General features: G+C 39.5%; 1 protein-coding gene across 2 annotated transcripts in view; it reads right to left on the bottom strand.

The window, feature by feature from the left end:
* Window positions 1-2,066: 2,066 nt before the first annotated feature.
* Window positions 2,067-24,956, bottom strand: part of BLMH (bleomycin hydrolase) — a 34,746-nt gene continuing 11,856 nt past the window's right edge. For both annotated transcript variants that reach the window (XM_032457530.1, XM_032457531.1), the window contains exons 7-12: window positions 19,724-19,879; window positions 18,689-18,847; window positions 18,502-18,569; window positions 17,331-17,448; window positions 14,648-14,717; window positions 2,067-3,030 (exon numbers count right to left, since the gene is read on the bottom strand). In XM_032457530.1, the coding sequence (XP_032313421.1) occupies window positions 2,879-3,030; window positions 14,648-14,717; window positions 17,331-17,448; window positions 18,502-18,569; window positions 18,689-18,847; window positions 19,724-19,879 (723 nt within the window). In that variant the 3' untranslated portion in view covers window positions 2,067-2,878. The remainder of the gene's footprint in view (window positions 3,031-14,647; window positions 14,718-17,330; window positions 17,449-18,501; window positions 18,570-18,688; window positions 18,848-19,723; window positions 19,880-24,956) is intronic.

Below are 24,956 nucleotides of genomic sequence, written 5' to 3'. Positions count from 1 at the left end.
AAAATCTAAGTACTCTCATTTTGATATGTAGTATTTTTACTGTTGTTCAGGTTAAATTTTCTTTTAATTATTGTTTTTATTAGTTTTTATAGCTTTATTAGTTATCTTTTAATTTTTGGTTTCTAACACAATTGTATTTTGGCCTGAGCGCGGTCTGCATAACGATCCATTGAAATTTGTTGAGATTGACTCTACTGCCCAGCATGTGGTCAATTTTTGGAAAAGTTCCATGTGTGCTCAGAAAAGAATATGCAGTTGTTAGATGAGGTAGGATATTAGATGTCCATTATATCAAACTTATTAAATGCTTAAATCTTCTATATACTCACCTGATTTTTTGGTTGCTTAACCTATCAATAATTGAGATGTATTAAAATCTTCCATTATGATACTCGATTACTTTTTCCACATAGTCTTCAGTTTTCATTTTACATATTTTGAAGTTATGTTACTAGTTTCATACTAATTTAGAATCTTTACATTTTTCTGGAGAATCCAGTAAACGTGTAATTATGTGGTGATACTATCTAGTAATGCATTTTGTTTTAAAGCCTATTTCCAAGGCCACTGCGTTGTACAATTCCAGGGAGGCTGTGAAAAACATATCCCAGAATTAGTCTGTTTGGTTATTCAGAGTGGCCAAGATTTTGCTGGTTATTAATAGAGCTACAGCAGATTAATTTTGGTTAGTATCTGTCTGATGCATCTCTTCTATCCTTTTTTATGTCCTAGGTTACTGATGTCTCTTGTAGTCAACTTTTGGCTGAATTTCTTTTAAAAATCTCACTTGACAATTTGTCTTTTTTCTAGGATGATTAACTCACTTATAGATATTGTAATTATTGATATTTTTAGATTTATTTCTATATTATTCTGGGCACTGTATTTGTCCTGTGTTTTCTTTCTCTCCCCTATCTTGTCTTTTTATATATTGATTATATTCTTGCTTGGAAACTACATCCTGTTTTATTTTAATAGTTCATCTAGAAATTTCTAGGACATGTAATTAACATACCAAAGTCTGAAGTTAATCAGTATACTTTTCTTCTTCCTGAATGACACAGGACTTTAGAGTATGTTTATTCCAATCATTTCCCTCTCTAATTATCTACTTTCATATACTTCGCTTTTACCCTTTTTTGAACCCTATGGGTCTACCCACAGGCACTTTTTCAGATGGTGCACACGTGTGTCACTTTTTTTGGTTCTATACTCTTTGTTGCATTTCAGACCTTCCATCTTAGATCACTATTGTTCTGTTTGGGCAACAGTTTTCGACTGAAAATGTCTTTTATTTCATCCTTGTTCTTGAAATTTCACCAAGTATAGAATTCAAGGTTTATAGTTAATTTCTAATTGTACTTCGATGACATATTTCGCTGTCTTCTGGCATAGAGAGTTGCTGAGAAGAGGTTGCTCCTCAGCTGTGTTGTGTGTCTTTTCTTTGGAGATAATCTGTATTTTCTTCCTGGATGCTTTTAACATCTGTTGTGGAATTTCACCATGATGTGTCTAGAAATGGATTTATCCTGCGTGGAACAGGATTACTAGAACACTGTAAACACTGATGAAAGCTTGAGCTTTTATCTGATGTTATCTTGGAAAGTGGTGCAACAAACAATATTCCATGCTAGGACTGAGAAGATTCTTGGAGGGTCCGAAAGGCTAGGCACTGATGGAAATGTTGATTAGGGAGCTGTACTTATTTGCTTTCGGTGAAAGGGAGGTCCAGTCTTAGTAATACATACTCTCCAGCCCATTCTAAGGCTGGACCCAGCAGAGCCTTACTTCCCACCCTTGTGGTGAACCTGGATCTTGGTGAAAAAACGGTTAAGTGGCAGGGGCACAGGCCCTCCTAAATATGGTGCTTGGAAGCCCTCTGCAGAAGCCAGAGAGGATCAGCACAGGCTGGGGAGCATCGCACATCCCACAGAGAAGCTACCGCAGGGAAGCCCTGAACAATTTTGCTGTTCTTCCACTTTCAAGGACATGAGCCACCCCCTCAAAGGGTGCTTTCCTTTGTACCTAAATAAACGCACACTTCTTAGATAAATAAGCCAACTTACTTTCATTTAGCAAAGTGTTTTATTCAAAAGCTTCTCAGCACCATCTAGTTGTCAGAAAGAATGGATATCCCCTTTTCATGCCCACCCAACTCCCAATTCCAGAGGCAGAAGTTAAACCATTTGGCGAGAGTTCCCCCTAATGATTATAATTCAGATCATGATAAGGTTTTGGCTGTTCTCTCACCCGTTTCCTCTAAGCCTCTGCCTAACTCTGACTCAGGTAGAGCTGCGTTCCCCTGCAGTTCAGAACAACAGGAAGGAATCATGTCAGTGTTGATCAACCTCCCATTCCTGGGCTATTAGAGGCACATAAAATTACCTTGAAAAAACTGAATTCAGTGACTGCCATCTAGGCGGGACAGTGATACTGTCAGGCAGCATGCAGTTTTGAGAGCTCGAATATTAGGGGACCCTCCCCCTACTCTACTCTAGGGACAAGGAGCACTAGGGCATTTTCTCTCCACACACCTCGATTGATCTTCCTCTTCTGCCACATAAAAACAGACATTGAACCAAACCTTTTCGACAGAATTAAGACAAACAATTACATCTGATTAAAATGCTAAGAGATCCTGAGCTGTTGGAGATGAGGAGAGTAGATAGTATGACCTGATCTTTCCCTTTTTTCTTTAAGAATATTTTGTTTCAGCATAAAGCACACCTCCCCGAAGGGGTTCCTGGAAGAGATATCCAGGGGTCTGACTGTGTCCTGTGGGAACACACAGTCACTTGCGTAACTTTGGCTTCAGGCCTGGATCTGTCCTTTGAAGCGACTTCAGGTCCCATGGGAGGAGGAAAGGCTGGAGGCAGAGTCACTCGGCCAAAGCACCCATGGGGTCCCAGGCTGGCAGGACGATGGGCTCCTGCTCTAGCACAGCCAGCACCTCTTCGGGGATGTGCTTCTTGTCCACCACCACTTCGTAAACATACTCGGAGAACCACTCATCTGTCATGCACAGGTAACCTGCAGAAAAGGGCAGAAGCCGCATGAATCTAGAGGGCAAGGGGCCAGAAGTAGAAGCCCGATCAGCACAAATGTCTTTTACAAAACAAGTATTTGCATACGTTTTTCAGCTTTCTCATCTATAATCTCACTTAAGTTGATTAAGTCTTATTAGCGACTCTGAAGCAGACAGAACAGCATGGATGTATTTTTACCAATTAGAAAACTGGGGCCCAGGGTAACTAAGTGATGTGCTCAGGTCTCATGGGTGAAGTTCAGAGCTGGGCCTTGGACCTAAGGCTGCTGCAAGATCCTGTGCTGTTCCACTGCCCAGGCTGCCTCGCTGAAGGTAAGTCGATGACCCTAGAATGTAGGTGGAAATGTTTCTTGTCCACACGGCCACACCTAGGGGATGACTCTCTAGGGTCAGAAGGGCAAGCACACCGGTTCTTTTCTTACCCTATCCCCCTCCTCAGCGTCACTGGCTGTCTTCCCTCCTTCCTCTCTATCATAAATGCCTACAGCAACCAGCCAAGCCATTAGGGGAATCCTGATGGGGCCAAGTCATAACTCCCAGGCAGCCACTTATTTGCACACGATACTGTATGAGTCCTGCTCTCCTAGGCAGAAATCTGTGGGGAGGATCTGGCAGAACTGAAGATGAGACAGCTGCCAGTATTCCTCAGGAAGGCCCTGGGAATTATGGATCGCTCCAGGAATAGGACTGAAGACAGGCACAGCTGTACTAACTCCCCAGACTGAGAGCTTAGCTGAGAAAAAAGCGTGGTGTCATCAGGTATTCATCCTAGAACCCTGCCTCTTCCCATCAGGGAGATTAACCTATACCTCAGGCTCCACTAGGACAACACAAACTCTTCTTCAGGAATGTGCTTCCAACAAACTTAAACAGTGGGAGAAATGCTTCACCTGAGCCACTGCTCATATAAAGAGCAAAATTAAAGCAAGAGATGGAAGTGTGGGTATTTAACACAAGGAATGGGCCAGCAAGAGAGCACAAGATAAAAATGTGTACCCACACAGGGGCACTGCATGCACCTACACACCCAGGAACTCACAGGGACCAGCAAACTTCATCATCGTCACCATCATCATCATCATGTCATCTTCTTACCACAATCTACCACCTGCTCTACACTAGACACTTCAGCCATTTTTCTCTGAAAGTGTTTCTGCAAATTCTGTCTGTGCGATATCATTTCCCACTACACAGGACCAAGAGAAAGGGAGAAGCTGGTATTTCTTCTAAGGTGGTCCTCTAGTTCTCACACTTCTTGGCCCCAGGATTAAGACTGCACACTTAAAATCACTGAGAAAAAAAAAAATAGTCGAGGCCCCCCAAAAGTTGTTTATGTGGGTTATACTTACAGATATTTATCATATTAGAAATTAAAACAGAATGTTAAAAATACTGATCCATTTAAAAATAAGAATTAAAAAAATACATATTTTTAGGAAAAAATTATATCCTCCAAAACAAAATAAATTTTAGTTAGGAAAGTGGCATTACTTTACAATTTAATGTCTGGCTTCACAGAAGATAGCTGAATTTTTCTACCTGCTTCTGTGTTCAATCTGTTGCAATCTGTTATTTTGGGTGAAGTGGACGAAGCAAATCTGGCCTCATACAGGTGTGTTGTTGGATAAGGAAGACCTTGCAGATGCCCTAAAAGGGTCCCAGGGACCTGGCAGGGGTCCTTAGACCACACCCTGAGAACTGCTGCTTGAAAAGCAAGACTGATTTAAATAATTAAACGGCAACGTGACAGTAAGTCTAACTTTATGAGCTAAATGGTGTGACGGAGGACAGTAACTTATGTTTTAACTTGAAAACACAACTGCTTTGTGGAGCTCATCTGTACCCAATTCTGCTCTTCCCTCTGACAACAGAGACAACCGCGCATCTGACGTGGCACCGCATGTTTACCCTTAGCAGAAAACACCCGGGAAAGCACGCAAGCGCCCTCATCGGGTCAGACCACTGCGACCCCTTCGGGGTGGTGGCCTCCTGACCCAGTGCTCCTTTTCTCGACAGGAGATACCGGGAAGAGAGCGGACAAACGCTGCAGCCTGTGCCGCCCTGAAGTCCCGGCCCCCACCATCCACACTGCTGCCACTCGGGTCTCGTGGCGCCCCTGCACTGCGCCCTAAGCAAGCACTTCCTGAAATCAGCGTCTGTCCTGCTCGAAAGCAGCTCTTGGTGGGCAGGAGACCAGGCTACTGAACCTCTATTGTTGGAGACGTTAGCCATCCCTCCTCTCACCCTAAGGCAGGCTGAATAAATCCTTAGAGATTTATTCTCCGGGCAGCGAGGCAGGTGAAGGATAGAGGCAGATTTATGTAATAAAGTTCTGTGTCCTTATGACAATACTATCATCACACAATCAAATGAGCCTTCAAAGAATGCCCGGAGAAAATGGACAGTAAGTACATCTACCCCATCTTGTTCCAAAAGCAAGAGATCAGATTAAGTCCTCACAAATTAAAACTCCTATCAATGGTAATCCAGCCTTTCGGTGTCCCTGCCAAGGGGACCTGCCTTGATTAGACTCTCTCTTCAGGATATGAGTTCTTTGGGGGCCCACAGAAACCTCACAGTCTGGGTGGCTGCTCTGTAATTGCACCCCGAGTAGATAATGAACTTGTGGCTGCTGTAACTGCGGACATTGTGTGCTGTGGAGTTTGACTGCGATTAGGATCAGCATGTCTGAAACCCAAGTGGGTGCTGTGCAAAGGGGCAGCAGAGGGCCCACTCTGGCAGGACTTGAGTGGCCATTTGGATCTGAGGAAAGCTGCAGCTTCTAGCCCTTCCGTACTCTGGCTGTTAGAAACAGGCCTTCCCCAAAGAAAAAAGGAGAAAAAGGAAAACAAAAATCTGCTCCAAGGATCCCAAGGCTGCATTTAGAGAAACACATAGATAAATGGCCAAAGAAAAGTCAGCTTTAGAAACTAAGGTGAAAATTAAATTTTGTTTGAACTTTAATGTCTTGTTTACACGCAATGAGGAAGAAATAAAAAAAGTGAACAGTCCCTGGAAGATACTGGCAGTATGGTCCTGTAAAGGGAAAAACAGTGCCTGTGGATATAGCTCTGGACCAGTTAGGCAAAATTCACTGAGAAACAGAAGACTTCCAAATGGGTTTGTTTAAGGGAAAGAACTTTACCTGAGAAAAGAGTTTCCTGAAATCCTACCAAAAATGTAAGTTTTAAACCTCTCAGACTAGATTAAGGTGATAAATACAGTATCATCATTTATGAATTAGATGTATTCTTTGCTTTGTTCTATAAAGTATTTCACCTCACTAACAAACTATTTGTGGTTAAATTTTTTTTTTTCTATTTTAAAAAAGGCATGACAAAATCAAGTTATCTCTTCTGCTGTGATGGATCTGTCCAGCAGCATGGACCTAAGGAAGCCAGACGACCGAGGCCTCATTAAGTCACTACCAATCTTTCACTTGATGGTGATAACGCAAGGCTGCAGAAAGGCTCCCAGAAAGGAAAGCAAAAACCTCACTGACACTTGTCTCATATTTCAAACTTCCTAATAAATAGTGAGAAACCACTTCACACAACATTAATCAGTCATTTAAAATGAAGTTGCAAAGACTATGTAGCAACATGGAAATATGTTTAAGTGATAAAAGTATATAAAAATGGCATATCCTATATAATTATAGCTGTTAAAAATCCAGATACACAGGCAGAGAAAACATGAAAAAAAAACCCATGAAAAAAATTACAAAATGATAATTTTATACCATGGGGGATAAGTGATTTTTCCCTCAAAATTTCTGAAATGTTATATTGCTTTTTGACTCCTTAAAGATTACCCAAATAATGCTCGTCATAAAAAATTTTGAAAACATTGGAGGAAGAGGAAGATGAGGAAGAGAAAGAAGATGAGCAGAAGGAAGAAGAGGTGGATGATAAGGAGGAGAAGACAAATATAAATTTTGTAACTGCCTGCAATCCCACCACCTTGGGATGAGCCCTGTTCAGATTCTACGTGCAACATTTTATAGAAGTTTCTACGTGTATAAAAACAAGACCTCATACATGCTCTTTTATTACAGAGTACCATACATGAAGTTTTCCAATATTGCTCTTTCCATATGGATTTAAAAATACATATCTTACATCTGAATATATGTATATTCATGTATGACTGAAAAATTGTGTACATCAGAAATTGACACATTGTAAACTGACTATAACAATAAAAAAATACATATTTTACATCATAAAAAAATTAAGTGCCAAATTTGTATAAGTAAACCAAAATGTATTTAAATCAATCCCCTACTGCTGGAATCTGGACTGTTTTTTCATGCTTAGAAACAACACTGTTATAAACATCTTTATAATTAAATCTTTGTATACATTCTTAATTATCTGTTTAATTTCCTTATATCCTCATCAATACTTGGTATGTATAATTACAACTTTTTTGGGGAGGGTTCAACTTGAACTTTTGTCTGTGTGTGTGTTTGCTTGATATTTAGCTTTCTTTTGTAAACAGTATGTTTGAGACCTCTGCATAATTTTAACTGGTGTGTTTGCCATTTTCACAGTGATCAGTAATAGTGCTCTCTATATTTATAATTTTTAAATTTAAAATTAAGTTTTAATTTTAATTTTATAAATTCATAATATGATGATTACAAACATTTTCCTATTATGTAATTTGCCTTCTAATTCAGTTGATGATGTTTTCTAGTCTATTAAAATTTTTTTATTTTTATGAAGTCATATTTATCAATCTTTTCCTTTATGGCTTCTAATTTGGCTGCTATGCTTACAAATATTTCTCCACTATTATAATGAAAAAATGAGAGAAAAACATAGGGTAAGTGTTAAGAAAACACAGAAACATAGTCTCAATGAAAAAGGCGCCACTCACTAAAGCCTTGGCACAGTCTAGTCCCCGTCTATGAACATACACAATGTTAACAGGTAATTAAGTAGTGACAATCTGTCAGCCACTTCTGTTGGTTACCCTCTGTGGAAAGCAAGCTCTAATACCTTATATTTACACACAGTATGTTGCAAATGTACAAAATGACACAATCCCTATGGAATGAAATTTAACAATCTAGAAAAAATTCGAATGCATTTACCTCTTCACTAAGCAATGCCAATTCTGGGACTTTATCCTACAAACATCCTGAGTACTCTGTTGGAGGATACAGTACTTGCATGCACACAATATATATTTATTTATGCACAATAATAGCTAATATTTATTCTATTCTTACCACGTGTCAGGCACTGTTCTAAGCATTGTACAATATTAACTCACTGCAATATTGTTTGTAATAGCAAAAGCCTGGAAACAATCCAGGAACTGGTTAAATAAACTATGGTACATCCAGACAATAGAAGATAATGAAGCTGTACTGATGTGGAAATGTGCTGATAGACCTTTAGGACATGCTGTTAAGTGAAGTGAGAGCAAAACGCAGAGCAGGGGATAAAGTAGGCTACCTGTGGGGCACTGAAACACCCTGGAAATATACAACAGAAATGAACAGAAATGGTAACCAGAAAGAAGGGGAGGACAAAGGAGAAGAGAGTGACAGAGTTGGAAACGAGACTCCTTTTCACACACTTTTTTGCATTTTGAATTTGGAACAATGTAATTTTATCATTTGTTAAAAGAATCACACCTTAGAAAGCAAAATAAAACAAATACACACACATAAAACTGTAGGGACCTTATACTTCAAAATGCAATTTTACATCCACTACCCTTGTTTTGATTTTAATCCTCACAGCAACAGTATGAGGCAGTCAGGGTTGGTACGAGTTGTTTAAAGTCACACACCAGTAAGGAAAGCCGACACTCAAATTCAGGTTTTAACTCCATATTCAGTCTTCTCCATGGGGCTCAGCTTCCTCCAACAGAGCACTCAGTGGCAAAGAGAGTAGCAGGTAGTTATGGCTCTGGCAACAGAGAACACGTAACCTAGCTCAGGCACCTAACTATCTGGAACCAATTCCATTAGCTCACACATCCCACATCAACAGTCATGTGTCCAGTTTTTGTGGGGTCCATTTATGAGGTATTTTGTAATTTTAAATCAAAGAGATGCCTTGTGTTCTAAGTGCAATTATTCAGAAGGGTGGAGAAGAAGATGGGCTGGATGTTAAAGAAAGAAACAAACAAAAAGCCCACCACTTAGGAGACAGACATTTGGACAGTTATCTGAGAAGAGGCTTCTTTTTCCTTCAGGGTAGACACAAAAGCCTGGCTACGTGGAGAGGACACATTCACACTCCGGGACCTTTTGCTGATAGGAGAAGGGATACTCTTATAGCTGGATATTACCTGTGGCCTCGTTCAGAGACAAAGGCTAGAGAAGATTCTGCTTCCCTAATAAAAAGGCAGACTGGAAAATGTGGTAGGGAAAGAGGACTGTTTTGGTTTGCGGGTTGTATTTTTTTAAACCATCAAACCACAACAAAGTTCAGTCAGCAGAAGCACACGCTTCCGGAGGAAATGCCCTCTGCCAAGGAGTCCAGAAGCAGCCTGTCCACCTCCGCACAGAGAAGGCAACACATCAACCAGTCTGATTTTCCATTTCCCTGAACTGTGAGCAAGATCCAGGCAAGTTTAAGATCACACACTATCCTGCCAGGATCTCTGATAATGGACAGGAGGAGAAAACACAAATTTAGGTGTCATCCAAGGGTCTGTTTTCCCACCAAAACTCAGTGACTTCTCTCTGACTCCAAACATCACTCTTTCTGTTTGTTTCCGGCAAAGCCTGCTTTTTGATCCCCCCTCCACAGCTCCATGGATGGCAGGCCACATTGTTTCTTGGCCCCACTCCTCCGACCTGCACACTCCACATGCCAAGACCTACCCATCTCAGCTCCCCTCTCCTTGGCTAGCTTCCTACTTCCTTTCCCAAAAAGCCACAACCCTAACATCTTTCCTAAAGCTCCGCTCACCCTTGAAGAATCGCTAAGGAGCCTTCACCCTTACCCACTCACCATCTCCCCTGTAGTTTATGCCCTACATTGCGCATTTATTCTTGTGTTTATGTTTTACACATTTGTTCTTATAATAAATTACAAACACATATGGAGCAAGATTTACAGCCTCAACTGTCGCAGCTTCAATCCCCCTCCTAACCCTACCCATACCCCGTACTCAGCTTCTGAAAGAATCAAGTACGAAACGTTGCTGAGGTGGCATTGATAGGACAGTTGGGCTTCTAACTTCATCCCTCCTAAAGGTTCCAAAACCTCCCTTAAAGTCCAACCCCCAAGCCTCTTCCCTTGACTTAGATTCTGACTGCCCGCCTCGCTACAGCACTATGTACCATCAGGTTCTCCTTGACATCAGAGCGCCCCATAACTTGCCTCTAACCCCTCACCCATTTCAATAACCTCAGCTTCCATGTCTTTCTACTGTCTCCCCACTGAGGGGGCTCTCCCTGGTTCCTCCTCATTGTCAGCTGCCTTCTTGGACAAATCATCCCTTCTCTGGCTTTTCTCTGTCTACTTATCCTATATCTTACAGTCTGGGGAGCACACCATGAATGCCACTTTGGTCACTTCACAGCCCTTTTCAAATCCCCTTTCCTGTGTCCCAGGTGAGTAAGTATAAATTCCTTGGAGGGTCAGAGACATTCCACCAAGGTCCATGCACGGTTCCCTGCACCCCGTCAATAAATGTGAGGTGAAGCTATTGCTAATGGGTTTTCCTCAGCACTGGGTTTATTCACCTCCACTGCTTTCTCTCATGAAACTAAGCCCATATGACGAGTCATCCTTCCAGTAAACTGGTGACGTAGCCCAATGGTCACACGAAAGTCCCGAATTCTTAGGACCTGATGCCAGAACCGCGGCAAGTTAGACAGCCCTCTCCTAGAAGGGAAAGATTAAGGGGGCTCATGTTCTGGTTCTCCTGTCCGCATGTGCCTACAGGTGACATTAACAATGCTAACAACGACAGCTAATATTGCCGAGCACTTCTTATAGTAGTTCTCATAACAACCCTGTAAGTACAATTATTATCCCTGTTTTATAGATGAAAAGACTAAGGCTTAGAAAGGGTAAATACCGGATCAAGGCTACATAGCCAAAGCACAAGTCCAGATGTAATCTGAATCAGCTACATAAGTTTCTTTCCAGATTAATCTCTAACACACCAAAGCCTCTTTAACTGAGATCATCAGGCAACTCCCTTTTATAGGAGGAAGTCCGGAAATTTTACCAAAATGAAATCAGGAACAGAGAGGCTCATTTGTAAGAAAAGATGAAGAATGCGGGTTAAAAACAACTTCAGACTTGAAGCTGAAAGGCACAAGGGTAATTTGAAAAATGAAAAACTAATCTTGGTTCAAAATGGAAACTAAGAGAGGCAAAACTTTCAAAAGATAAAGATTTCCCCAAAGTGCACAGTCAAGTATTTCAAGAAGCAGAGGAGGAAAGAAAGTCATGCTGGTTGTACAGCATGTTAGATATGCATCCAATTTTCAGTCCAGCTGACCAAGAATAGGAGAATTCAACAACAAAAAGTAACCCAATGGGCCCAGTAAGATAAGAATTAACTTCTCCTTTTATGTCTCTTGTAGTCAGAGGTAATATCTGTCCACTTTGGGAAAGTCACGTTATTTGATTTAATTAGCAGACTCTGGGCAGGAAGGGCTACAAACATGACCCATGGGGAAGAGCAAGCCAGAACTGGGCAGAGGGAAAACGCAGCCTGCCCAGGTATCTCTGCTACGTTTACCTCCGGCTTGTCTCCAACATTGCTTTTTGAGAAACCATCAATCTTAACAAGCAGAAATCCCAAAAAGAATAGTAACAAACTGTTAACAATGTTATCTACAGAAACAAAATCCCAGCCATGCTCTTTAAGGTTGTCATGTCTCCTGAGAAGCACAAATAGAGGTTCTGCCTCAGACACGCCAGCCGGTGCCCACCAGCATGGCAGACAGGAGGGCCCTGCTGGGGGAAACACACACTGCCAGCATAATAACTTACTACACACTCAGTCCTAAGGTCAGGCCAAGTGTGCCAATTAAATTAGATCATGTTTTCTTTCCTTCCTTCCTGTTAAGTCAGAAAGAACATTACCAAGAAACACATGAGAAAAATTTATTTTGGCTTTGAATATTACTCCCCATCCCCCACTCAGTTCAATCCCTTATCTTTTGGCTCTCTACTGACATGCTCTGCTCTGTATAATCTCAAGCATTTCAGTTATTCAAGAACAACAGAAAAGTTAGTTTAATCTTAACTAGACAGTGGCAGGTTTCACTAGGATGATTATAGGCAGACTACAGGGATCAAGACCCCAGCTCTCTCAACATAATAATGGAATGAGTAAGTCAGCAGAAGCAAAACTTTTATTGACTCATTTGAATGGAAAAAAAAAAGAAACAGCAAAGTGACCTAGAATCTTAAGAGTAGATATTTTGGTTCAAATCAATAAAGACAATAACTCACACTACACAAAACACAAAGCATCTCCTGTCTTTACAAGTGTTTATCCTCCCTTAAATGGACAGCAATACTATTTACAAACTCAGTGACTATTAAAGATAGAAAAATAGCACAGAAACAAGCCAAAGGGTCCTGGCTCATCTAAACAAGTCATAATGTTGGTCCTTTTCCTAGACAATAACCTTTATTATAACAAGCCCATTTACAGGGACCAAATTAGACCAAAAATGAAACAGAAGTTACAGAGTTTCATCCAACTCACTATCTTACGTCTTAAAATGTTACAAATACCAAACCCTTCCAATTCAAGATAAACTATTCCTTTCATTTCCTAACTACCAACAATTTGCAGGCATAACTGCATTTTAAGTTGTTTCTTTTTAATCTTTCTGCTAGCTTCGTTGAGATCTATATTCATCTCTACCTGATCCCAATGTGTATGTGTCTTAAAATGGATTCATCTTATAAGAAATCACCAGGTATAAAACATGTCGCACTTTAACTCATACCAGTTAATTTAGCAAGCACCCCAAAGTCACAAAAACTTAACAGAAATCACAGAAGGGGGTCATGCAACTACCTGATAATGAACAGAAATGCACAGCCAGCACTGGTATTTGCTTACACATAAACACTGAGCTGCTGAGCTTCACAGCAGATCCCAGGGACAGTTGGCCAAAATCCACCAAAGACCATTTCATGGGGAGATGAAGACTTGGAATGACAGACTAAATGGCCTTCAGGTGCTGGCCACCACATATCCCAGCCTGTGCTGCCCACTCTCAGCATTCTCATGTCCTGTCAAGTTCAAAACTCGGGTTACAGGCTCTTCTGAGACAGCAGTTTACAAATATAAATGACTGTAGCTCCATGTGCGCACTTCCAAACCTCCATATTCTTCCTCCCTCCACCTTTTACCCTTGGAAATCCTAGGGCTCTAAACAATTTAGTTAAAAAAATCTCTTAAACACAGAGGGAGGCAACAGGTAAAGAGGTGCTGAGATCTCTGTCTCCTCCCTTCCTCCCTCCTTTCCTTCCTTCCTTCTTCCTTTTCTTCACCCCTCCCCACCTTCTTTCTTTCTTTTAAAGAAAAGTTCTGGCTGATTCCTGCTTCAGTGAAATGTATGCTGAAGTCTGATTTCAAGTGTCTGGGTATCTCACTGGAGTCCCTACCTACCTTCTCCCAGTCTTCCAGTCTAGAAAGCTGTGGCTGACGTGCCCTTCCTGGCCAGGGTCCACTGGCTAAAAGTAAGGAACATGGATTCCGGGAAACAGCTGCTACTCAAGATGCCACCAGGACACAGCACTCATGCAAATACATGCTGACATGCATAACATTCTATGGTAGTTGCCACTTTTTGATTTGAATCCTAAAAATTAAAGCGTAAAGGTACCTTAAAAGGATTTTATCTATTACATCTATTACGAAAAAGTCTTTAAAAATATGGTCTCAAAAATTCGCAAAAATATACCCTAAACTTAATCAATGGTGATCTCTGGGTGGCAGGATTACTAGAGATTTTTATTTTCCTTTTTTGGCTTAACTATATTTTTAATTTTCTACAATTCATATATTACCCATCCCTTTTAAAAGCCTAATTACTACAGTTTATTTATGAGTTCTATCTGGGTTTTCGTTTGTCAGAACAAAATAGTACTAAATGGTAATCAAAGTATTCTCCCCTTTAGACTTCACAACTGCTACCAAGTCTTCAATAAATACCTAAAGTTTCTTGCCAATCCCATTCTCTCACTCTGAAGGCTTCTGTCTTTCTATAGATTTACTGCAGTAAACAAAAAGGCACCAAATTCTATACAGCAAGCGCCCTGACAAAGGGCACGCAAATATCTTACTGGCCAAGTGGTTCTGGCACCTGGCCAGTACAGAGGTCTAATAGGGTCAGCGTTATTTGGAATGATGCCAGCACAAATTGGTCTCAGAGCCAGCTTGGGAGTTCAGGCATACCATGCTGGTCACAGGGACCCTGGGGGTAAGCCAGATCCTCAAGTGTTTCTCTAGAATAGTAGAGCTAATGGGACCAATTATTGAAAATAAAAATGGTCCACACTAGGGCAGCGTTCTTCCCTTTTCCCTTAGGAGGCAGAGTGTACAGCAGACCCCAGTCACCCTGGTTTACTACCACCAGATTGAGCTTACCTTTATGGCCATGGTCTTCACCCCATGAATTTTCTACTCTCCATTTCAGGAAACTACCAGCCTGATCATCCTGCAAAAGAGTAGATGACAGTGTATAAGCTGAAATGAGATCCCTCCTGAAGAGGTGTCGTGTAAGTTCAGCTCTTCTTCAGCCACTCGGAAGAAACAGCCTTCTCCACACAGCAATGGTACACGTGACCAGGGCCGCGCATCTTCTATGGTAACTAAAGGGACACTCCAATAGAAGTGGCGTATGAATCCCCTGAGGTAAAAATGCAATAAATCTAACAAAGCAATAAATAGTTTTCTCCATTACATTCTATTTTATACAGAAAATAAACATATTAAAATGCTACTTGGCTAAGAAAAATAAAATATTAAAATAAAATATTAAAAAAATAAAATATTAAAAGCAGTGAACACCATTTGAAGCCATGGACTCTTTCTTTTAATCAATCTGCATTCTTTGCAAAGACATCCCCTTATATTTATTCTAGAAATTCTAAGACCTTAAATTCTAAGACTCTAAACCAAGAGTTTAACAAGGAAAACACATTCTCATCAAACTGGCTAATTTTCTACTTAGGGGAACCAAGTAATGCTACTCTCCAAATGTGTTCTTTTACTGATTCAGTTACGTAAATACTGAATTTAATACCATAGAGATTGAATGGCAAAGCAAAAGTAAAAAGACTATTTTCATCAAACAAAACCCAGGCACTTCTGTTCTTCTTCTACCTTCATTAATAAAATAAGCTCAATTTGCATCTTCTTAAATGGGACAATGATAATCATCACGATAACCTTCATTTATAGTCTTTATTACAGTGACACAGAGAGGGATAAGAGGAAGGTTCCATTTGTGAAAAGACTTTTTCTCTTTAATGTTTACCCAGGGCATTTGCTGATGTCAAAACAATTTATGTCTTTGTAGCATCAGCAGAGAGCTGGCTCCTGAATTATCTTCTAATGATTTCATCTGTCAACTCCCACTTGCATGTTACTGCAGGAGTCTCATCTACATGGGATCTGACTTTACTCTTGGCAGTTTTCTTGAATCTCAGTAATTTCCAGTCTCAGAAAGAGCCAACAGTCAAACCCACAAGTTTCAAACACATTTGCCTGTACTACTCCTTAATCTTAGTCCCAGGTACCTTCTGGAGCTAGTTTATTAAATGCTTTAATGTTACTCCCTGCATCGTAGTTCCCTTTTGCTTTCCTTTTAAACATCACTCTTAGAATCTGTATCACCTAAGGTCATTTATTATAGTAAGTTTGAAAATGTTTCCTCTTTTTTCCTTTACTAATGAATTCCTATATGACCTAGATCAAGCTGTGTCGTCTACAAATATAGAACAGTATCTGGACCTCCCTTACAGGGCTCCCTTACAGAGATTCCAAGAAATCAGTGACAAGAAAGAATATCTGTATTATCATTCAAATGCAGTGCAAACTAGTTTTAGTGGCCAAAAACTCAAAGTGGAGAGAAGAGAAAAATCTCAATATGAAATTCCACTTATGATAATATAAATTCTGCTTTATGCTATTAACATGTAATAGAGTTTCATTTCCTGGAGGAGAAAACAACATATTAATAAACCATGCCAATTAAAGAATGGAAGTTCCAGAGAAAATGACATAGAGCATATATGATTTTTATTCCTGAAATAGGGGATACTCTATAACAGAGACAGAAAACGATAAAAGGCCAAACGTCTCTCGGAAAATACATGATTTTTAGTTTGTTTTCGTTTTTTAACGATCCTCTAAATAGTTTAAAGTTTAGCTTTAAGGAACTTTAGTTATAAATCCACTTTATTTTACAATATAGCAGGCCCAAACATAAACATGAACAATTTAGCATTTTATCTTAAGTATTTCAGTAGTATGTTATTCTATTTTATTTACTTTAGTATTTTATTTCATTATTTATAGTATTTTATGAAAAGTTCCTTCTAATGTTTTGCTTCTAATGTCAAAGTAATTATTCTGTGATTTTCTTTCCAGTAATTAGACAGGCTAGGAAAAGAACAATTTTGCTTATGGTGGTAAAGAATTAAAGTAGTTTGAAGTCTTCTCTTTCTTATGATGCCTGAGCACAGGAGTAAATAATCTATTCTACAGCCTAGAAATGGGGATAAAGATAAAACTGCAGTTGTTGTTTCCAACACTGTGTCCTAGAAATAGTGGTATCACTAGTCAGAGTTTTTCACAGGAAATTCAAAATGCTTTACATCCAGTTGCCTGAAGCTCTGAATAAATCCAGTAATGGGCATGGCATCCACAACTTACTGTTACTGACATTTTACTGCAGAAGAATCTGAGTAACAAATGAAAGGAAAGTAAGTTTGAACATAAGTCATCGAGATATGAACACTTTCAGGGAACACTTTAATTCCTTATTAAATAGAAGTTATCTTCTCCCAAGTTCCCAGCTGACCTCTTTTCACAAGAACTTCCAAAGCTACTCCCTGCTGACCCAAATTCTGCTACTCATGGAAAAGTTCCCATTTTTAAGAACACAGCCAAACCCCAAGTAAGGTGGGTATAGTGTCTTGCATGGAAGCTAACTTTTAACAGAAATCATATACACTATGAAGAAGCTCTGTTGGATTAAATGGTCTGCAGGAGAATGTAGGTCCATCTATGCAAAAGATTGGAATAGGCACGCCGAGGGTCATACCTTCTCTGAGACAGCAGTGAAGGTCATGGCGTGGGTCATGAGTGACTCACCAAAAGTCAGCCTCTCAGCTTTATTCATGTTCTTCATGGAGACACCAAACACTAACTCATGGTCATAGCTGTAAAAAGAACGACAGCACAGAATATAGAGAGTACAATTGCGGGGGATAACCAGCTTCTGCCTGTAAAAGGAACACAGAAGAAACTGAAGGGATGCAACAGCCCCATGAAAGCCTGGGCAGTGGCTCTTCAGAGAACGTGGTACACACAGAATTTAGTCTCTCAGTGGGATTCCATTCTCTACGGGTCATAAGAGTACTCAGGAAAGTATGAAGTGGTTAAACATGAACTTCCCCAAACCAAAAAGCTGACAAGATGAGCCTGCACTGTCATTTTGGCAAGATGAAGTTAAAAAAAACTTTTGAAGTAACTTCTTTCAAAAATGGTCTCTTCTGAGCCAGTAGAAACACTCAGTTTCTGAATTCATTTAGACCACTGCTGACTGTGAAATTTAAATAAATAGCATGAAAATATTAAAGAAAGCTTTCAAAGTTAAAAAAACTCATGAATTGTCTTTTAGATTTCCTTTCTCCTGCTGTTAACTGTCAAGATATTTACTCAATTTCCTACAAGTAATAATTACTCACAAGTAATGCTAAAGTGATATATTTTAACAGTTAAGGAATTTTATGAGACAGCTTGAAAATGAATCTTTATTATCAAAAACAATTGGGGGATGCTTTAAAGTGTGTATGCAAAATAGTTCTAGTTGTCATAAAGACAAAATACACAGGCATCAAAGTAAGAGAAGCAGTTAAGAAGGATCAAATAGCAAACAAGAGATCTGGAAAACCTTTCACTACATCCACAAATGCACAGGGTAATCAATTTTTTTTAAAACGTCTTTCTTATATAGGATGACTTTTTAGGAACACCCAACAATTTCAACTCCGATATGAAGTATGATCTTGATTTCCCAGGTTAGAGCATATACGTATGTGGAGTTTCTGCTCTGAGTTCTCAAACAGTACGAAATGCAAAGAAGGAGACCCACCCTCAGGCCAGCCTTATCTCTGAGTGAACCTCAGCCGAGTCACTTTGTACCAGGAGTGCACTCCCACAGCAACAACCCACCCATAAATGATTTTCTGTTTTAAATTCCCTGCACTTACACATTCATGTCACTGAGGCCCAGCTTGCTATTGAAGTGTTTTCCAACATCACAGCCAAACCACACAGCCTAGAAACAGAGGAAAGAGGAAGAAAGAAAGTCAACCTAAGTCCTAGCTTCCTATGACACCAAAGAAGTGGGAGAAGAGGTTTTAATCACAATGCAGAAGACAAAGAAACCATACCAACCTCTCCATCTTTGATGGAAGCAGCAACCATCTTTTTCAAGAAGTCAATGGGTTGGTTGTTATATAGAGTTTTTCTCCCTCCAACCATATTGCTTAAGTAGTCCACTGTGTAAAGTTTGTTGTACTTGTGCTGGGGCCGAGGGTCATTCACTAAACAAATCTATTGAGATCAAGAACATGTTGATTAGCATATAAAACCAGGAATGCCAAGTGAGATACAACCTCTCCTCTAAGTTCATATATTTGTATCAAGCTCATCACCTCTGCCTAAAAGAATAAGCATTACAAACACACTGGTAAATAACAAAGAAACAAAAGGTGACAAGGTCATGTGAGAGAGGTCCCTATATACTCTGTTTAGTGCAAGGGACACATTTGGGAGCCTTATCACCCTGTTTTTCCTACTGGCAAAATTTAACTCAAAATTAATTCTGAAGAATTGCATGCACTGAGTAAGGCAAGATGAAGATTTGAGATTCCATCAGAAGACCTCTGCTCTCAAGTTACAGGGCAGGCTCAACATCTGGCAATACCCCAACTGAGCTGCGACTCCAATCACAAAACATGGCCATTTACTCTTAAGAGGGTCAAGATGCCAATAAAAGAAGGGGCTCTTGTCATCTTGCTCAGCAGGTGGAGAAGACTGGAAATGAGCAGGAAAAACTGGGACAGGACACTGCTTCCTCTCACAGGGGCCCACAGTACAGAGGTGCTCTATAAACATGGTAAGAAACACCCAATGCACTTCCATTGTCTCTGCACCTGAGAATGATCTAGGGCCCAAATCAGGGGAGCATATGGGAATTAAATTGACTGCTAACCTACAGTTAGAAAAGTCTCCGATGATGAACACTGGGGATCCTGATATGACCAACTTACTAGGTACAAAAAAACACCTCAAAGGAAGGAGGAAAAATTTTGTTTAGTATCTAGTTTGATGCCCATGCATGTTAACCAAGGAATCGTATCCTCTTCCTCGTAGTCAACAAGCATTTGAAATTAAAACAGCCAGTGGCTGCCAGTGCCAGCCTCCAACCTTATCTTCCATGTTGAAGAGTGGCTTGACATGTTCCCTGTAAAACTTCAAGGGTGTTATGGGGCCAATCTTCTGATAGTTTTTATCCTTGTCTCGATACTCCCAGGTGAACGTCTCTGGTGGATTACCCAAACAGATGCACACCACTCTGAATATCTGGAAAAAAGGAGGACAGATGAGTGATGGTTAGGGCGGAGGCAGGATTTTTTACCTCTTCATTTTCTTCAAACGTGGGAAACACAAGAAGTCAGTGGCTAAATTCAAGCCAGAAATTTCACAGGAATCTAATACTGCTCCAAAAATTGTAAGGTTGCTGTCCAGGATCTGATATCAGTAACTTGTAAGTTCTTGAATAAACACTCTTGAACAATACAATTCTGAAATGTTAATATTTAGTGCTTAGTATTTGCTCTGCAAGTTAAACTTCCTTAGCCAAGAAACGACTCACCACTGGTATACAATAAGACCTGGGTTGTGGCTCTGCTGATAATATTTCAAGTGACAAATAATTATATACATTTTATAAATGGATTTCCTTCCCTTTATGCCCCTAGGTTTTGCTTTGATTGTGATGGGGTCTCTACATAGAAAAGTCATTAACTTTTCAGCTGGAGTTTGGATGATGTCTATTGAAAGTATCACTAGAATAAGAATAACTGCTAGCAGTAATGTACCATTTTTTTGGTTGTTAAGACCATAACATATTTCTAATGATGTCACAGCATCTTTGAGTTAGCGTTATTACAATCCAAGGATATATATTATTTTCATCTTACAGAAAAACAAAAATAAAAGTATAAAGACATACCCTGTATAAAGGTCAGAGTATAGAAAACACTTCCTCTTCTATATGAAATTTGCTGTATCTTTTTAAAAGTATATACTATGATCTGCCTCTTCTTTCCACCCCAGTCACCACCTGGATCCAATTTCACCGTTTATTACCTGCTTTATTTGTTCCATACATTTGTATACTCCATTATGGTCAAAAGAAATGGATCTTGTATTCATTAAGTGTGACTATTTTGTATTAGAAACTATATATCTGCTAGGCTCACTTAATTCTTGTAAAACTCTCTCAAGGTATAACTTACCCTCTTTTTTTTTTCCCTCAAAAGAGATTGAGACTTAAAGAAATTAAATAACCCACTTAAGATCACATAGCCAGTAAGTGGCAGAACCACAATTTGAAATGAGGTCACACACTGTCTGAAGAAAATAGAAGTACTGCTCCATTGGTACAGGGTTTTTAAAAAAGGGAACATTCACTGACTGTCTACAGTGCTGTACTACAATCTTTGAATACCATATCTCTTAATCCTCTCAATAAAAATGGTAGACATAATTCCTATTTTACAGATAAGGAAACCAAAGTTCACGGAGATAAATAACTTGACTGAAGTATCAAAGCCAATAAGTGGCAGAATTAGGATCTGAACCCAGATCTGACTTCAGTACTATTACTATAACACCATGAATTAACCATTTATCACTTACTGTAACTTTCTGGGTTTCACATAACTTGTCTCCTCCAAAAGATCATAAACTTCTTAAGGATAAGGACCAGGTCAGGGATATTTTGCATCTATAGCATCTACAGCACGTAGCACTGTATCTGGATATAATAACTGATGTGAACACCGTTCCACTCTCCACATCACTACAGGATGAATAATTTCAGAAGCACCACACTTTCTTCCAGTTAATTCCTTGTCGAAGATTCAATAATGCTTTCCTATTATCTCCCACAACAAATCTAAACTGCATGACCTGATTTATTTTCCTTACTTGTTCACTTAAGCATAATACACATTCAGTAGGTATGTGAAGTGCTTTAATTTTATATATACAGTTCAGTTCAATTTTTTACATGTGTATACACCCATGTTAACGACCATTCAGATTAACCTACAGAATATTTCCAGGGATCCAGAGGTTCCCTGGCTCCTTTGCAATCAATAACCCACACCTCCCCAAGGTAAACAATATTCTGACTTATATAACCATTGATTACTTTTGCCTGTTCTTTAATTTCAAATAAATGGAATCACACAGCATATTCTGTTATCTGGCAACCTTTGTTAACACAGTGTCTGTGAGGTTCACTCAGGGTGTTGTGAGTGTCACCAATTTGTTCTTTATTGCTGTACAACTGTATTATAATTTATTTACCTCATATTGATGGACATGCAAGTTGTTTTCAGTTTGGGGTTGTTATGAATAAAGTGGCTAAGAACGTTTTTATCCAAACAGTTTTCAAGGGGTTGAAGGAATTTACATACTCACCAGCAAAGTAAGAGAATTCCCATTGTTCTAATTCTTGCCAAAAACCTGTTACTATATTTTTAATTTTAGCCATTTTGGCGGATGAGTAATGGTATCTCCATGTGGTTTTAGTCTGCATTTTCCTGATTAACATGGTTGGATTTTAAAGGCTCTCTGTAACTTCACCTAACTTTATTTTCCATCATGGACCCTGAGTTCCAGTCTGGGTTGTTTACCCCTCTCCTTACTGTCCACTCCATGCACTCGGCTCACTGTCACCTTCATAACTTTACCGTTGCCTCTGTTCCTCAGACCCCAATCCTACTCCCATACTTGAAAGCTCAGTATAAGATGACCCTCCTCCAGAAAGTTTTCACTGATTAAATCTTTATGCCAGAAGTATTCAGAGAAGGGAACAATTAGTGTGAGCTAGAAAAATTAACACTTGATTCCATAGTGCCATTTGTGTTTCTCTATTATCTCCCCAGCTAGAATTAATCTACCAGGGATAGAAATTAGGTCTTAGACATATCCCAACAAATGCTAGAAGAACCACATTAAAAACAGTCTTCTTACATCGAAAGTTCTTCTCTAGTAACTGGTGAAAAATTCAAATCTAGGAGTTCAAAAACATTCTACGGTGAACACTTACTCATATGTACAGGTAACATTTTCCTAGACTCCAATATGCAGAACTTGGTAGTTAAGTCAAATGTGGCAACTCCAGTCCATTTCTGATGGGACAGACCATGGACTCACACCTGCCACAAGCCAATTACAGCATTATCATCACCCATCAATTTCATTTATAATTAAGGACACTTCTCCCTCTTTTTTCTCTAATTAAATGAAGAACAGTAACTCCCAACATACATTGTTACTTTCTTATTTAAGAGATTACAAACTTTGGCAAATTCTACATTGAAATGGAGTGATCTCCTAAACCACGTCTTTCTCAATTTCCAGAAGAAGTGTACCAAATATGGTTAAGATTCGGGTAGCCAATCCTATCTATGTTGTGAAGTCATTCTTGGAAGCAGTGGAGCTATTTTATTTTTAAATAATGTCTTATTAATTCTATGGGCTCCTTCTATCCCACTATGGTCTCAACCAGAGCAAGATGATACACATCTTAGAGGATGACCTAAGCTAAATCCCAAAGGGATCCAAAAAGCAGACAAAAGGGAAGGCTTACAGAGTAAAACAAAGCTACAGCCTGTAAGAAACACACCTCTCCTTCCCCTCCTCTCCTTGGACTCCCACTCTGGAGAACTCTGCTGTCCTTAATCTGATGGAACCCACCCTCTTCCCTCTTTACCCTCCACTCCCTTAAGAAATGTCTGGTCCCACCTCTGTCCTAGAAAGAACCACCGGATAATGATCTATGGTTGCCTACTTTCTTAATGCTCTCACCCCCAGCCCCCTATCCCCCTTTATCCTGAAAGACCATTTAAGGAGCTTAGCTTTTGGTACTCCTTAGCTGTACTTTAGAAGTTGTTTTGAGCAGCTAGGACTTCTTCAGACTGATCTTTAGGGAAATTCATTAGATATTCCAGTCCCTATCTGGTTCCTTACCATCAGGAACATACTTCCAAGATCCCCCAGTTCTCAGTCAGCATCCATGTCATCATCGACCACAGAAACTGTTGTGTATTTATTTCTCATCATCATCTCCAGTGCATTCTAGACCTCAAAAAGCCTTAGGAGAGACTGGAACCTGATAGCAAGGTTCAAATTAACTCTCTGAACCAAAGCTAGAAAACTAGAAATAGGCCTGCCTGTGATATCAGGTCTAAAATCAAGGAGAAAAAGAATCTTAATTCGTGTGTTATTTTGGAAGGCAGGGCCTGATTCTACCATCTTAATAGAAGCAGATTAACCTACAGAGGAGTTCATGCTTGTCTTTCATTTTATGTTCTGTTTTCTGAAAAAGAATCTTCCTTTACTAGCATTTACTTTGTGTTTTATGAACCTGAACAGCTGGTCCTTAAACCACATCACTTTTAGTGCTGTACCATTCTCAGTTTGGTTTCTAGCACAGAAAAGAAGAGGCAGGGCATCACGTTAGCAACCGTAATTGAGCTACTCTATCCACAGATTAATGAACTCCATTTAGGATTCACATGGACCAGACAGTCATCTTGTATCTGTTCAGCACCAAGGCCACAAATGGCAACTTTCACCACGTGGACACTGCCACTGGTAACTATGGTCAAGATAGTGACAATGAAAGTGTATAGTTAGAACATGTTTAGACAAGGAAGCTTTTATAGACTTACATGATGTGTATTTTCAACTAGTCATTGCTGTCACAGGTGTATAAACATTTTATATGGGATCATTTTGATCAATTCTCAGTCATCCAAAGGTGGTTTATCTAGTTCAGTTAGGCCCTGACCGAAAAAACTGGGAGGCTAGGGCCAGATCTAATGAGCATTAAGACAACTAAGTGAATTTGTTTACTTTTAAACACATTCTAAACATAAATGAGTGCTTTACACTATAATTTACATAGTATCTTCTTGTGCATCTACTCCCTATCTAAAATAAAGTGTTAAACCATTCCCCCTTTCTCCCCAAAAATGCATTAAAAGAAATCTGCATTTCTGCTATCTAAATGAATTCTATGGTGCAAGACAAATACATCCTACTGCGTATGTTTTATATATCTTAATTTTTATCAGATACATATAAGGCATGTATGAGAAGGGTGACATTCCTTTCTCTTGGACTTCAGTAAAACTGTAATTTGAGACATGTAGTTTTGTTTTACATTATTTGTTTACCAGGACTAAAAATTATCCAAAGCCATTCACATTCAAGGCAGTAGATAACACTTTGGAAAGAATATTTGGCTCCAAGTCAACAATAGTTAAATAAACTCTAATTAAAAAAAAAAATTCTCTGAAGTATAATCTCCAGGATCCCTGGCACTATATTTTCTTGATAAGAGACTCTGTTGTTCTGC

Source organism: Camelus ferus, chromosome 16 (assembly GCF_009834535.1).
Source record: "Camelus ferus isolate YT-003-E chromosome 16, BCGSAC_Cfer_1.0, whole genome shotgun sequence".
NCBI lineage: Eukaryota > Metazoa > Chordata > Mammalia > Artiodactyla > Camelidae > Camelus > Camelus ferus.
Note: the sequence above shows the minus strand (reverse complement) of the source record. Positions and strands in the feature narration are given on the sequence as shown.